At 36.2% G+C, this 14,817-nt stretch overlaps 1 protein-coding gene across 1 annotated transcript in view; it reads left to right on the top strand.

Annotated features, from left to right (window-relative positions):
- LOC114663992 (ovochymase-2-like) overlaps nucleotides 1–14,817 on the top strand; it is an 88,005-nt gene that overhangs the window by 15,899 nt on the left and 57,289 nt on the right. Inside the window, exons 9-11 of the mRNA XM_051928942.1 lie at nucleotides 2,085–2,111; nucleotides 10,028–10,118; nucleotides 10,194–10,327. Of these exons, the coding sequence (XP_051784902.1) occupies nucleotides 2,085–2,111; nucleotides 10,028–10,118; nucleotides 10,194–10,327 (252 nt within the window). The remainder of the gene's footprint in view (nucleotides 1–2,084; nucleotides 2,112–10,027; nucleotides 10,119–10,193; nucleotides 10,328–14,817) is intronic.

The raw sequence follows: 14,817 nt of genomic DNA on the forward strand, positions 1-14,817 counted from the left end.
GGATAGATTAAGACACAAATATGTGAGGCCAAATATGCACATAACTCGCTAATCATGCCTTCTTGGAATAGGCTCAGGCTTTGTCTGTTCCAGAAAAGATTTGCAAATCATGTAACAGGTGTGTTGGTTTTTTTGCTCACGACAACATTTTGCAGAAAATTGGAGACACTGCACAACAGCAGAGTGATCACACAAGTCTAACTTTGATCAGGTGTTTGCACACACATTCATAAGTAGGGAAATCTAATTTAAACTGGGATTTTTGACCAATAATAACTGATAATTTGCTGGTGGAACAAGCTGCCTATCTTTCACCACTTCTGTGAAGTCTCTTGCCTTTTTAAAGAAAAACCAACAAACTCTCCTCTTCTGCAGATAGCTAAATGCCTATGCCCTATTTGCGGTTCTGTAATGTAATAAAGCAACAATGTTCTTCAGCGTATTTCTTTTGGGTGATGGTTTTTACGAATGAAGCATGTTTGTACTAGTCTTTTGATATACTGTATGTATCAGTCTTGGCTCTTAAGATACTGTACACAATTATACATTTTTGAAGCAGATATCCGGGGGTCTCCACTTTATTTTATTTTTTTTTAAAAAGGTAACTTTTAGATAGATAGATAGATAGGTAGCTCACTTTCCATAGAATGATTACTGTTACTGCATTAGTTGGAGTTTCTGCAAACTGTGGCAGGCTTGCTGTTTTTATAGGCTCCACTACAGCTTTCACTAAAGCTGGTGGTCATTTAAGTGATGAAATGCTGAATATACAGATGGTGATTCCTCACTATAGCCATTCCTAGGCTGAGGCAACCTGTCTGTACTGTTACAGTAGTAATTTTAAACTGTCTGTTTTAATCAGCTTTCTCAAACTTTTCTCATAGCTCCTACTTATCAATCCTGAAATCTGCCTAGGTGACCTTCTCTGTACTTTAAACATTCCTGTGTGTCTTTTTGTAATATCGAGACCACAGCATTCCAAGTGCATTATGTAGCTTGAGGGTAACCATCTTTTGACTTGCTCTATTCCCTTTTATTAGGACCTAACCCTTTATATTCTTTATACTTGTGGCGTTTCTGCTGCTTCATATTTTATCTGTAAGATTGTAATTGTAATACTTTTCCTGTTTTCTATCCTCTCAAATTTTTTTTTCCCTCTGGCTTTCTGTGCGTCTAGTGTGAATTTTTGTAAAGTGACTGTGGGTTGTTTAACTTGATTATCACAGTATTATGATGATGATTATAAAGGCCTGCAATTGGGAACACTTGAACAAGACACTAAAATTGAGAAGAGGTATTGACATACCAAGAGACGTCTAGTGATCGCAAGTCTGCATTTGTCACATGTGGAGCCTTCAAGCAGAAGTGAAAATGTTCTAGTGTTGCAGCCCCAATCGCCTATTTCTGAGAGAATGAAAAACGCTGTTTTTCTATTGGCCTATGTTAGTGCAAGTTAATAAACTAAAATGACTTTTTGGATGCAAAAATATTAAAATGATCTATCATTACATCTTGCCTGAAGAAGGGGCCCGAGTTACCTCGAAAGCTTGCATATTGTAATCTTTTTTTTTTTTTTTTTTTTTTTTAGTTCACCAATAAAAGGTGTCATTTTGCTTGACTTCTCACTACAGTACATTTTAAGGAAATTTTATTTTTGCATTTTATGGTCATTGAGCAATAAGTCTACAGAATTAAATTTTAATAAACTAAAAGGTTAACACGTGTAGTGTTATTATAAAAGTACACTTTAATATAGGAAATAAGGCTTTTATTTGGCTATGCAGGGCAGTAGTGTTTTGTGTGTGTGGTTTTTTTTAAAGGGATACAAATCTGAATTGACTGGTCAAGTAACATGAAATTAGTGATTGGTATCAGCCTTTAAAAACCTGATTGGAGTATCCCTAGGTTTTGTGTTTTTTTTTTTTTTTTTTTGCAGCTGTAGTACTTTATGAACCCCAAGTCATATGATAAAGCTCTAAATGTTGATGTAGAGTGCTTGCTTAACTTCAAGTTGAATGATCCCTTTCATTCTTTTTTCTTTTTTTTTTTTTTCTCCTTCTTTACTTGTGGGATTTAATTTTAAGCTATATCCAGAGCATCTCTCGATTCAGGTAAGCAGAGTTTCCACTTTTTCCTTTGTAGATGTTTGATGCAGGTAGTTGCCAAGCTTGTATTTGACACACTTTCATAAGTAACTTTGAGTTAAGTGTTTTATGTAAAGCTTAAATTGCTGCTTTAAATGGTGCTCATGGTTTGGAAAAAGTGTCTATTGGTAATGAGTTGGGTTATTTCTCCTCTAGGCCATGTACACATCTGGCCCTAACAGAATAAAATTCTGTTAAAATCCTGTCTAGGCCTACATCTTTTCTCCTTTGTTCGTGGTTTTTTTTAAAAAAGAAAAAAGACTGCTGAAGTGTTAGGTTTTGCTAATGGGTGTCCCATGTAATTCTAATAAAATGCAAGTTAATGCGTTGAAAAGGTGGTGGAAGTTCCTCTGATGATTTCTGGTGTCCACCCACCTGTACCCATCTCTTTCTGCCAGAACTTATGTCAAGGGTAGTAAAGCAGTCAATCTTCTGGTCTGATAAGGGAAGAAGAGGTAAAGTTTTAGGAAAGTGCACCACCCGTGTTTCAGTGGGAAATTATCCAAGCCTTTAAGCTGTCCCCAGTGTGTGTGTGTGTGTGTATATATATATATATATATATATATGTGTGTATATATATATATATATATATATATATATATATATATATATATATATAGTCTTTACAAATAGAATTATTCAGTAACACTTTACATTAAGTGTCCATAATTACTGTAACTACTATCTAATTACCTGTATAAGTAGTGTAACTGAGTTATTACTCCATACTTAGTGTAATACAACGTAACGTTCTATTTAATTACTCAGTTGTCATTGTTGTTCCACAGTTTATATAATTACAATGTAACAATTTATCACTGATCCAAAAACAAGTGTACTTAGTTGCATTGTATCTGTACTTTCAAAATGTAATAAAAACATTAGGGTATGTAACTACAACTATGTAACAGATGTTCCATGGTCTGGGCAATTTTAATGGAGAATTGCAGTGATCACTGCATAGGTTTTCGATGATATTTCAAGATCTGTTTTAAATGGTGAAAACACCTTTGCAAAATGGTTAACGCTTTTGCCTCACAGATCCATTATCCTGAGATGGAATTCTATCTGGAGATATGTGTGTAAAATTTGTATGTTCTACCCATGTCTCCCTATGTCATCTTCATGGGTTTTACGGACACATCCCAGGGACATGTAGGTTGGGTTGCTTGACCATATGTGTGAGAGTGTGAGTGCTGGTATGTTTGTCAGTGGACCTTGCAATGGGATGGCTCCCCATCCTGGGCTGTTTCCTGCCTTGTGCCCAGTGATGCTTGGAATGGCTCTTCTGCCCTGCGTACCTTGATTGAATGATGAAAGTTTGGCAGTATTATAGTAGGGATGGGTATAATAATAACCCAAAAAAATTCAACAATAAATATTGTAACACAACTACAAGAATGTGACACATGCCATGTTTTGCTTAAACAAGCAAGGAGGAGTCCCTCTAGATTTTGCATTTTTCAGCAATAAACACATCTATTGGAAGCGATTTGTACCAGCAGGATCAGTGACCATAATATACAGTCATATGAAAAAGTTTGGGAACCCCTCTCAGCCTGCATAATACTTTACTTTCAACAAAAAAGATAACTGTGGTATGTCTTTCATTTCCTAGAAACATCAGAGTACTGGGGTGTTTACCGAACAAAGATTTTTAGTGAAGCAGTATTTAGTTGTATGAAATTAAATCAAATGTGAAAAACTGGCTGTGCAAAAATTTGGGTCCCTTTGTAATTTTGCTGATTTGAATGCATGTAACTGCTCAATACTGATTACTTGCAACAGCAAATTGGTTGGATTAGCTCGTTAAACCCTCAACTTCATAGGTGTGTCCAATCATGAGAAAAGGTATTTAAGGTGGTCAATTGCAAGTTGCGCTTCCCTTTGACTCTCTGAAGAGTGACAGCATGGGATCCTCAAAGCAACTCTCAAAAGATCTGAAAACAAAGATTGTTCAGTATCATGGTTTAGGGGAAGGCTACAAAAAGCTCTCTCAGAGGTTTATACTGTCAGTTTCAACTGTAAGGAATGTAATCAGGAAATGGAACGGCCACAGGCACAGTTGCTGTTAAACCCAGGTCTGGCAGGCCAAGAAAAATACAGGAGTGGCATATGAGCAGGATTGTGAGAATGGTTAGACAACCCACAGATCACCTCCAAAGACGTACAGATACACCATCTGCAGCATGATCTTCTTGTACATCGTTCTACAATTCAGCGCAATTTGCACAAAGAACCTCTGTATGGCAGGGTGATGAGAAAGAAGCCCTTTCTGCACTCATGCCACAGAGTCGCTTGTTGTATGTAAATGCTCATTTACACATGCCAGATTCATTTTGGTACAAAGTGCTTTGGACTGATGAGACAAAAATTGAGTTATTTGGTCATAACAATAATAGCTTTGCATGGTGGAAGAAGAACACCGCGTTCCAAGAAAAACACCTGCTACCTACTGTCAAATTTGGTGGAGGTTCCATCATGCTGTGTGGCTAGTTCAGGGTCTGGGGCCCTTGTTAAAGTCAAGGGTTGGATGAATTCAACCCAATATCAACAAATAGGATAATGTTCAAGCATCAGTCACGAAGTTGAAGTTACGTAGGGGTTGGATATTCCAACAAGACAATGACCCAAAACACAATTCAAAATCTACAAAGGCATTCATGCAGAGGAAGAAGTACAATGTTCTGGAATGGCCATCACAGTCCCCTGATTTGAATATTATCTCAAATCTATGGGATGATTTGAAGCAAGCTGTCCATGCTCAGCAGCCATCAAATTGAACTGAACTGGAGAGATTTTGTATGGAAGAATGGTCAAAAATACCTCCATCCAGACACTCATCAAAGGCTATAGGAGGTGTCTAGAGGCTGTTATATTTGCAAAAGGAGGCTCAACTAAGTATTGATGTAATATCTGTTGGGGTGCCCAAATTTATGTACCGGTCTAATTTTATGATGCATATTTTCTGTTAATCCAATAAACTTAATGTCACTGCTGAAATACTACTGCTTCCATAAAGCATGTCATATATTAAAAGGAAGTTGCTACTTTAAAAGCTCGGCCAATGATAAACAAAAATCCAAAGAATTAAGAGGGGTTCCCAAACTTTTTCATATGACTGTAAATACATGACAATTACATTCTGTTCCCAAAGGTGTTACATTTTACAAGTAGGGAGATCCTAGGTAAGTAATGCAGATTGGGAAGTAAATGTCAGCATGTTGTGCTTATGCAAGTCCCTTCTAAGTATTACGTAACTGCAGAGTATTTGAATCCTCTTCCAATCCAGCATGTGTTTTAGATGTCTTCAGTGCCTGATTGTCGGCAATCTTGGATATCCCTTTTGAGTCTAAACACTGGTGCATGTGCTTAAACCATTTTATGTTTGGAGCTTCTCTGCTTGTAGACTTTTTACCAATGATTACCAGCTTATGGAAACATGAATTCACCTGGATGTGTATCGACATTTGAGATAACTAACCAAAAATACTTGAAAATCAAGATGAAAAGATCAGACATTTATTTGCTTGCAAATATGTTGCAGCCATCTCCAAAAACCCCTGAGTAATCCTTTGCTTAGTGAATCCTACTACATGTTACTGCAGTTAGATACCGCACAGGCAGGCATTCATTATGTCCCGGAATATCTTTTATTAGTGCATCATGAAAGATTACTGGGAACTTAAACATGTGAATGGTTTTCCACCACTCGTTCCAATAGTGTGTAGTTTGTTCTGACCACTGCCATAAAATGTCAGGAGAATAGTAACTGTTACTTAAATTGGTGAGGTTTCTGAGAAGTCCATGAGAAATGATGGCCACTCCAATGGTATGTAAGGTTCTGGCCCTTTTTTTTTTTTTTTTTTTTTTTTTTTTTTTATTGTGTGCTTTGTTAATGGCATCTTAAGAAGCAACAAATTCATAAATCAGATGGCTGATGATTTCTTATGGACCTTAATATACCTTTCCACTGTAATATTGGCAAAAGACTGGGAGCAATTATATTATGATCACTTATCCTGCTGGTACAATCGCTTCCAATAGATGTGTTTATTGCTGAAAAATGCAAAATCTAGAGGGGCACCTCCTTGCCATGTTTTGCTTAAACAAGCATGTGTCACATTCTTGTAGTTGTGTTACACTATTTATTGTTGAATTTTTTTGGGTTATTATTCTACCCATCCCTAACATAATACTGCCAAACTTGCATCATTCAATCAAGGTACACAGGGCCGAAGAGCCATTCCAAGCGTCACCGGGCACAAGGCAGGAAACGGCACAGGATGGGGAGCCATCCCATTGCAAGGCCCACTGACAAACATACCAGCAGTCGCATACATCCTACCCATCCTACATGTCCGTGGGATGTGGCAGTAAAAACCCATGAAGAAGACCTAGGGAGACATGGGTAGAACGTACAAAATTTACATACATCTCCAGACTGAGTTCCATCTCAGGATAATGGATCTGTGAGGCAAAAGCATTAACCATTTTGCAAAGGTGTTTTCACCATTTAAAACGGATCTTGAAACTTCATCAAAAACCTATGCAGTTATCCCTGCAATTCTCCATTAAAATTGCCCAGACCATGGGACATCTGTTACATAGTTGTAGTTACATACCCTGATGCTTTTTATTACATTTTGAAAGTACAGGTACATCGTAACTGTGTAAGTACACTTGTTTTTGGATCAGTGATAAATTGTTACATTGTAATTATATAAACTGTGGAATAACCATGACACCATTGAGTAATTAACTATAGCCTTTGTATTACACAGTAAGTACGGAGTAATAACACAGTTACACTGTACTTATACAGGTAATTACATAGTAGTTACAGTGTAATTATGGACACTTAATGTAAAGTCTTACCGATTTTCAGTTTAACCACAATGGGTTAAGGACCACCATTTTCATTAAAAAATGGAGAAAAAGGACAATGGGACCTTAGCTGAAATATAAAAGTCTGGAATACAATCACTGAAATTAATACAACAGAAACTGAAGTTGGAACATGCATATGGTGGTCCTGCATGTTTTGATAAATTTAGAAATCTGCAATTCTGATACCATTGACCAGGGTTTTTCAACTACAAATTTAGTTGGGCCAGATTTTCACACTAATAAATTTAGCTGGGCCAGGTATTTTCAGCTGCCAGTAAGCAGGAGGTAAATCGACACAAATGAATGTATTTAAAACCAAATTTTTATTCATTGTATCCCTTTAAAATTTGGTCATGTCTGACATAGGCACATCAAAAAAAGTATTTATTTAAAAAAAAAAACTATAACTGAACAAAATCTAAGGTAGTAGCAATATTTTTTTTCCACTTCTGAAATATCATATTTAACCTCTGTCAAATTTGCAGAGGATTGGAGTCCCACAACAATGCCTTTCCTTTGGAAATTTTCTCCTCCCCCAGAAAAAAAAAGCTACCTGAGTAAATGTTGTAGAGCAAGGCTCCACGTACTAATCCACTTTCATGGCATATTTATCTTACAAATGTCTTTGTACGGAGTTCTTGGGTGTCCAGTAATAAATCATTAATTATAATTACTATTTTTTCAACTTTAACACAAGCTCTTCAACAAATACACATGGAAAATGAATTTATTTGTAACAGAACATTGTGCGCATGCCAAAATGACTGAAGTAACAACTAACAAAGTGGCATAATACTGTCCACTGTTAATCAAAGACCTGTCGTTTAAAATGACAATACACCTGCAACCTTAAAACAGACTTCTTCACGTCGCTGTGTTTGAAATGTTGATCAGGCGTCTGCTCGTACATGTTTACTGATGGACAGGCTGACATTTTACATGGAGTATGCTTTAAATCAAAATGGAAACGACATGCAAAAATGACCTAACACAAGGAGATTGGTGACAATCGCACCTTGGTATGCCCTGTGTGAAATCGGAAGGGACAGCTCAATTCCATGGAGCAAAGATCTCTTCCTTACAGTAGACCTATATGATGGGCCAAGGAATTTCAAATGTTTTGCAAGTCTACCTTTTGTTTTGATGACCAGTTGCGTCAAATTCAGGCCGTCGTTCTTTCATTATTCCGGTACAAGCGTAACCAGCCTCTCGTTTAAAATTCATGGCTGTCCCCTCAGCAACGGCATGTATTTTGAAATATTTTCCTGCGTGCATCTCCACCTTTGACGTAATTTTTGCTGCAACTCCTTCACACCCAGTGTGGGCTGTAAACCAGCCTTTATGCTGCTTAGGGATATGTGCAAGGGGAGCCTGTACCAATGCGTGTTAATGGCAGATACGCTCAACAATAAAAAAAAATGGCCTTTTGCATCTGTTACAATATAATAGTTGAAAGTTTCAATTATTTCATTCGCCACTGGTGAACGAAGTTGAAATGATGATCACCAAACCTATTTTTGGTCGCATTTGCGATCATTTTAGTTTTAGTCTGGAGCCCTAGCGGACCACAGGTTAAGCCATTCGGTGGTTGCTTCTGGGCCACCATTTGAATAGGCCTGCCTTAGACTTTAGTTTTTTCAAAACAAATGTGTCCAATTTAAAGTGTTTTCTATCAGCTGTCTTAGGCAGTGTTGAGGAGGTTAATTTAATTATTTGGCTTATCTAGCAGTTTATCGAGCAGTTTAAGTCATGCTACCACACAGCAATGTACATTAGACACAGTGGAGTATCACATTAGTTGAATGAAAGTGCTTTAGCAAATCAATTGCGTAGATTGCTTCAGGAAAATCAGCAGTCACTGCAATTTGGATTTTTGGTGTCTGCTTGATCAAACTTATCTTAGACATCCATGAGCCATATCATACAGTCTGTATGAGATTGTGTAATGAAGATTCCTAACTGGTCAGCTGGTTCACTTTGAAGAGAACTAGTCCCCAAATGGCCTGCAGTTATCAAAACCAGTAATGGATAATGTTTTCTGCATGAAGATAATACATTTTTTATATATATCTCTCCTTGATTTCTGTAATGGTGTTGTGTGCTGAATTGGAGACTAGAATAGGACAGCTCTAGGAAGTGTAAATAGGCTTGAAAGTCTTCATCAGGAGCCAAAAAATCATTGTGATCTTGGCTCTTTGCTAGTGTTATGCATTGTATGACACAACACCCTTTTTATAGACAAAACGGGCTACATTCTAATGCAATTAACATTAAGCATACGCATTATGCATTATTGCCAATATTGAAGACTACTGTATTAAGGGAACAAACCAGTTATGTGAATTAATTAATGAACATGAGAATGTGACTGACATTGAAATGTGTAGTTAAATGAGATTTTTCTGTTCTCTTCATTGTCTTAACTGGCTGCATAGAACTAAACTGGCCATAACATTAAGACAATTTTTGTGCCAAGTTTGTTTTATAAATCATGTTTGAGTGATAGCATGTTTTAAACATGACGCCTCTGGTCCTGAAGAGTGTGTGTGTGTGTGGTCTTGACCTCCCCCTTGACTCAGTCTTGACATATTTTGTGGTCTCGGACTTGTATTGACTACAGCAATGGACCAAACTCCCAACTGTTACAGCATTGCCTCCTCCAAAAGCAACATATTTTTACGTTTTGAAAGGGGTATTGAAATATCGGTCTCTTTCTCTGCACCCTTTGACCTGTACAACATTTAGTCTTTTAAATTTTACATAAATGACTTTAATCATTGTATTTTTTTTTTTTTTTTTTTTAGTAATTCAGACGTAAGACGATGACACATTACTTGAATACCATGTGTTTTTAAGATCTGTTATTGCATGGAGAAAGTCTTCCCTAACTTATATTAAAATTAATACTTTAAAATTCTCAATAGAATCTTGAGGATGCACAAGGGAACTTTTTTTTTTCTTGCAAGCCAACCCCCATTCATTGATTCAAACAGGAGAATGTGATTCACGTGGTATGACCTTGGAAGGTGAATCAGGAACCCTCAGATACCCTATGGAACAAGGGAGTGAATACACAAACGGAAGGTAAATTTTAAGCTTTTTAAAGAACTTCTTCATAAGGCATTTAATTGTAATGCCTTTTTTTTTTCCCCCCAACAGTGTGTGTTCTTGGGTTGTTGAGGTCCCTAAAGACTTTCAAATGGAGATAAAAATCCTCTGGCTTGACATAGAGAAACAGCCCCTCTGCAGAAGTGACTATCTGGCTCTTTATTCAGAAAATGGAGACCTTCTTGGTAAGCATAAAACTATATAAGAGTGTGTGTGTATGTATATAATTGTTTTTTCTACTTTAAAACTGCAGTGCTCAGACATTTCTCATTGTAATTTACATTTGAAGTGTGCTTAACACCCGTAGTAATCAAGTATGAATCTTTATCAATGTTCCATTATTATGTAACAGTTTGAAGATCTCAATTTGGAACATGGCTTTCAAAGATGCCCATATCAGAAATAACTTTGGTATGATTCCATATAACTAGTATACAGATTTAGTGAATTTAAGTTTTTTGGCGCTTCTGCACAGATTACAAACTAACAGGTTTTGGTCTTAAACTTTGCATGTATGCTCAGTGTTTTTGTAAATGCAGGTATCCTTATGACAGAGTGGTGACATTGCATGGCATTATTGTGATCAGTCCCAGATTTTCGATTTAGTAGTTTCATTTACTTTTTGTATACAGTACATTTTTATGTGACTTGTTGCAACAAACTCTCATTCTAAAACACCCTGGGTAAAAGGGGTGTGTTTGTGTTAACCGACTTTTGAAGCCTTGTGACCTAGTTTCTTTTTATAAACATTTTAATTAAAAAGGGAAATTACAATTAATGCCTTTATAAATTTGTTGTATACTTTTCAGATCCATTTTATTAGGGCTGTCAAATTAGCCAAAAATTGACAAGAATGCTCATTTTAAAAATCAGTGTATTTAGAATGCAGTTAAATTCTGGGTGCTATGTGATGTCGGCACTGTTTTTTCACTTTTTTGCTCCGAGTGCACCTGCACAGCATGAAGTGCCTAAGTTGTGCATAGTTTCTTAAAAGATGAATGTGAAAACTGCAGCTATTAAATGAATGATACTTGAAAATGGCCGTTCACAAACACGCCCTTCACTGAACGTGCAATCATGTTATCAAAGAAAGAGGTACCAAATTCAGTCAGTCAGTCACTCAATTGCTGAAACATATATATATATTTTTTAATTACCCCCATGCTTCCTTTTGCTGCTAGAAATCCAAAAGATTGAATGTTACCTACCCCTCTTTTTTATATATATAAGTTGAGGCACTGTGAGACTTTACTTAGTAGTTAAGTTCATTCAATTGTTTTTTGTAGACTGTTATTATTTTTAAGTATTTTGTCCTTATTTAGCAGGTGCCCTTGTTCAAAGCAGCTGACACTTATGTGTTTTTTATTTGGGAAATTAACAATTTGGCCTTGTATTTGTTAACTTAGTAAAGTAAAACTCTAGAATTGTAAACTGCATTGTGCTCGGTAGATGAAACTAGCAGTTAAAATGAAAAAACCTTGTTACCACAACTGTAGATCCAACAGCACAGCAGTGGTATAGAAAAACTGATCTCCAATATGTGCTGTGGGTGTTTGCATTTATGAAGACGTTTTTATTAATGAAAAATGTAATTATTCAAAAATAGGAATTGGCTGGTCCTGGAAGTATTATGTAAAATACATGAATATTGTACATCATTTTAGATTAACACAGTGCTTGCATTTTAGGAGAACATTTGTATACATTTTGAGTCAGTTTTTGCTTTTTTATTTTAAACCTATTAATTATTCACATGTATTCAAATAGTAGCAAGTTGATCTGACATCCCTAATTTTTATTTATTACAAATATCTGTATAGAGTAGAAATGTTTCTACAGTGAAGAAATGCCTCTGGTTACATTAGCATTCAGATGCTGAAACTCCAGATCAGAGTTAAGACTTGTCCAGTTTTATCAATACATATATTAACAGTGTAGTAAAGATAAGATTATGGAGGCTAATCAAATGCCATCTGTTTCTGCCTCAACATGAGGCTGTAATAGTTTGGCTACTAGCTGCTAATCAAATTCAGTTCAGTGACTGGTCTCTGCCCCTTTCTTTCCAGTTTACTTACCACCTCTGCAACAAACATTGCTTCTCTGCCATCCAATAAGTATTAGTATTTTAATGTCCCAGTCATTTACTTGACTTGTAATCAAGGCTTTGTTATTTAAGCATATACAGAACTGTTCATTTTGCACTGTTAAGTCAATGTTATGGACTGTTCTATGGCTTGTTTTTTGCATAAATTTGTTAATTTTTGTGTTTAGTAAACTGTTCAGTTTTACCATATCCTTTTTCAACACCCATATCAATGAAACTAAAAATCAGTCCTTGTGATTGACAGTAAATTGCTCCATCCAAAGAAATCCATAGAATGCATGTATTGCATTCAATACATATTCAATATTTGATACTAGCATTTATTTGCTGTAAATTCAACTAAAGTAGTTGTCTTAGTTGTGATAAAGAATTATTATGCAAAGCCTAATGTCTGATTGCATCTTAGCATTCCAGAGGTCAAATACTTCTCATATCTAACATTATTGGGAAACTGAATGTGTTGGGTTTAACAGTACAAATTAAGAACCTGTGACTTTTGTGAAAATTCAGTTTGATTTGCATAGCCTATGCTATCTCTAATTTTTATAGTAAATAAAGCAAGGTTTGATATAAACATTACTGAAAACTTTTGTGTAGAATGTAATTTCACAAGATTAAATTATGCCTGTTTTAACGTAGTATTTACAGTATGATCAATTGTCAAACCTTGCCACAGAATATTTAGAGGGTTTAATAACTCTCCTTTAAAAACAGTCTGAGTAGTTACTAAACTGACATACAGATGAAAATTTACTTAGCCTGTATTTCTTGACTGCCTTTAGCATTCTGTAGTTTTAGTCCAAGAGCAGAAGACACTGAAACCCAAGTATTGTATAAACTGAATCGCCCTACCCCTCTTTTGGGCATAGGCTTGGGTCAATATTTGGTTACATTTTAGAGGTGGTTTCATGTAATATCTGTTTGCGCTCTAATCTTTCTACCTTCCATAACTTTGTGGGAAAAGTGTCTATTGCGGTTTGTATTTGAAAACTTTACTTTTGTCATGCATAACAAATCATGGATAAATAAAGTAAAACGGGCAGCCAGAGTATTGCTTGGCCCTCTTTTGGCTGTTCAGTAATTACATTTAACTCTGCTACCTTATTTTGAAATGTTTGTATGGTCTGGTGTCCCCTCTCTGATCTGTGTAATGCACTTGTAGATACCCCTTTATACAAAATTAATTGCCTTGTGATCCTTTGCTTCTTGCTTCCTTTTTGTGAAGTAAGGCTTCAACTAAATCTGTTTGGCCTGTGTCCCTGGTGCAGCGACAATGCTTAGACTTAAGTGCTTTTACTTTTAGTTATGCACACTTAGGCATTCACCAGTGCATTGATTGTACACTGACCCAACCAGCAAAAGCTACCCCTTTTAAATCCTGCTACTAACCAATCGGTCTACCCCATCTCTCTTTGCTTCTGATAAGAAACCTCTCTGACCAATGAGCATCAAGGTTCAGAATTAGTGCTATCAATTTATACCACAATTTTATGCTTTGGGATTCACCTATTAAAAATAAGTAAATATTCAAAAGCAGATTAAATGTTTTAAGTGCTACTATGTGTATGTTTGTATTTAAAGTGCCTTTAGTATGCTTCGTTTTGCTTTTTTGCTTGCGATGTGTCACATAAAGCACTCAGAGAAAAAGGATTTTCTAAGCATAGGTGGTGACATGGTCAAAGAAGAAAATTGAACCACAACACTTTAAATGCTTCTATTGCATATACTGTATGAAACTTGTACAAAATCTGATTACAAGTGTTAAGTGTACATATATGCATATATAAAATATATATGTAAAATTATAAAAAAAGCTTTATTTATAGTCCAACCAGTAACACCGCACTGCATGATAATGTGCAGCGAATACACTTAATCTGAGCATTCATGATTTTTCATCCTTTCTCTGTAGTTTAGCATTCGTTGGCTCAGAGGTTGATGCGCGTGCCGTTTCCTGAGCAGCTCTCTTCTCCACCTTAGCGACCCGCTTCTTCTCTTCTTTCATCTGCATCATTTTGTGTTAAAACTGATAGTCAGTGTTTGTGTTGCAATTAGTACGTTGTTTTTACATTTTTCACTTAAGCGGCACTTAAGTCTTCAATTTAGCTGCCTAGAGTTGATTCTTCAATCAAATAAAATAATAAGAGGAATAACCTTGGAGGTCAATGATCACCCCAAAAGCGTACAGTACAGGTCCCCTAGTATATTTGTACCAAATTTCAGGCCAATAGGTCAAACGGTTTGCAAACTACAGGTGATTTAAAATCCTGGACAGACAAACGAACAGCCACGGTAGCGTATTATATGAAGAATAGTGCCATGTTCTGTTAAGATTCCTGTTTGTTTCTTCTTAGTCTGGCAGTCTGCAGAATTTGCCATATATTGATTACAGTTTTCAGGTTAAATTCAGAAGACTAACTTCATTTTGTTTCTGTTCATAGTACTCAATGGGTTAGCAACTTTATGAAGACGGTCCTATGCTCGCTCTTGACCATTCAGGTCTGCTGTTGAATAGTGTTTGATTTCCTCTCTTCATGGTATCCAATCTCAGTCCAGCCTCTTCATGTGTAG

This window comes from Erpetoichthys calabaricus, chromosome 1, assembly GCF_900747795.2.
Source record: "Erpetoichthys calabaricus chromosome 1, fErpCal1.3, whole genome shotgun sequence".
In the NCBI taxonomy this organism is placed as follows: domain Eukaryota; kingdom Metazoa; phylum Chordata; class Cladistia; order Polypteriformes; family Polypteridae; genus Erpetoichthys; species Erpetoichthys calabaricus.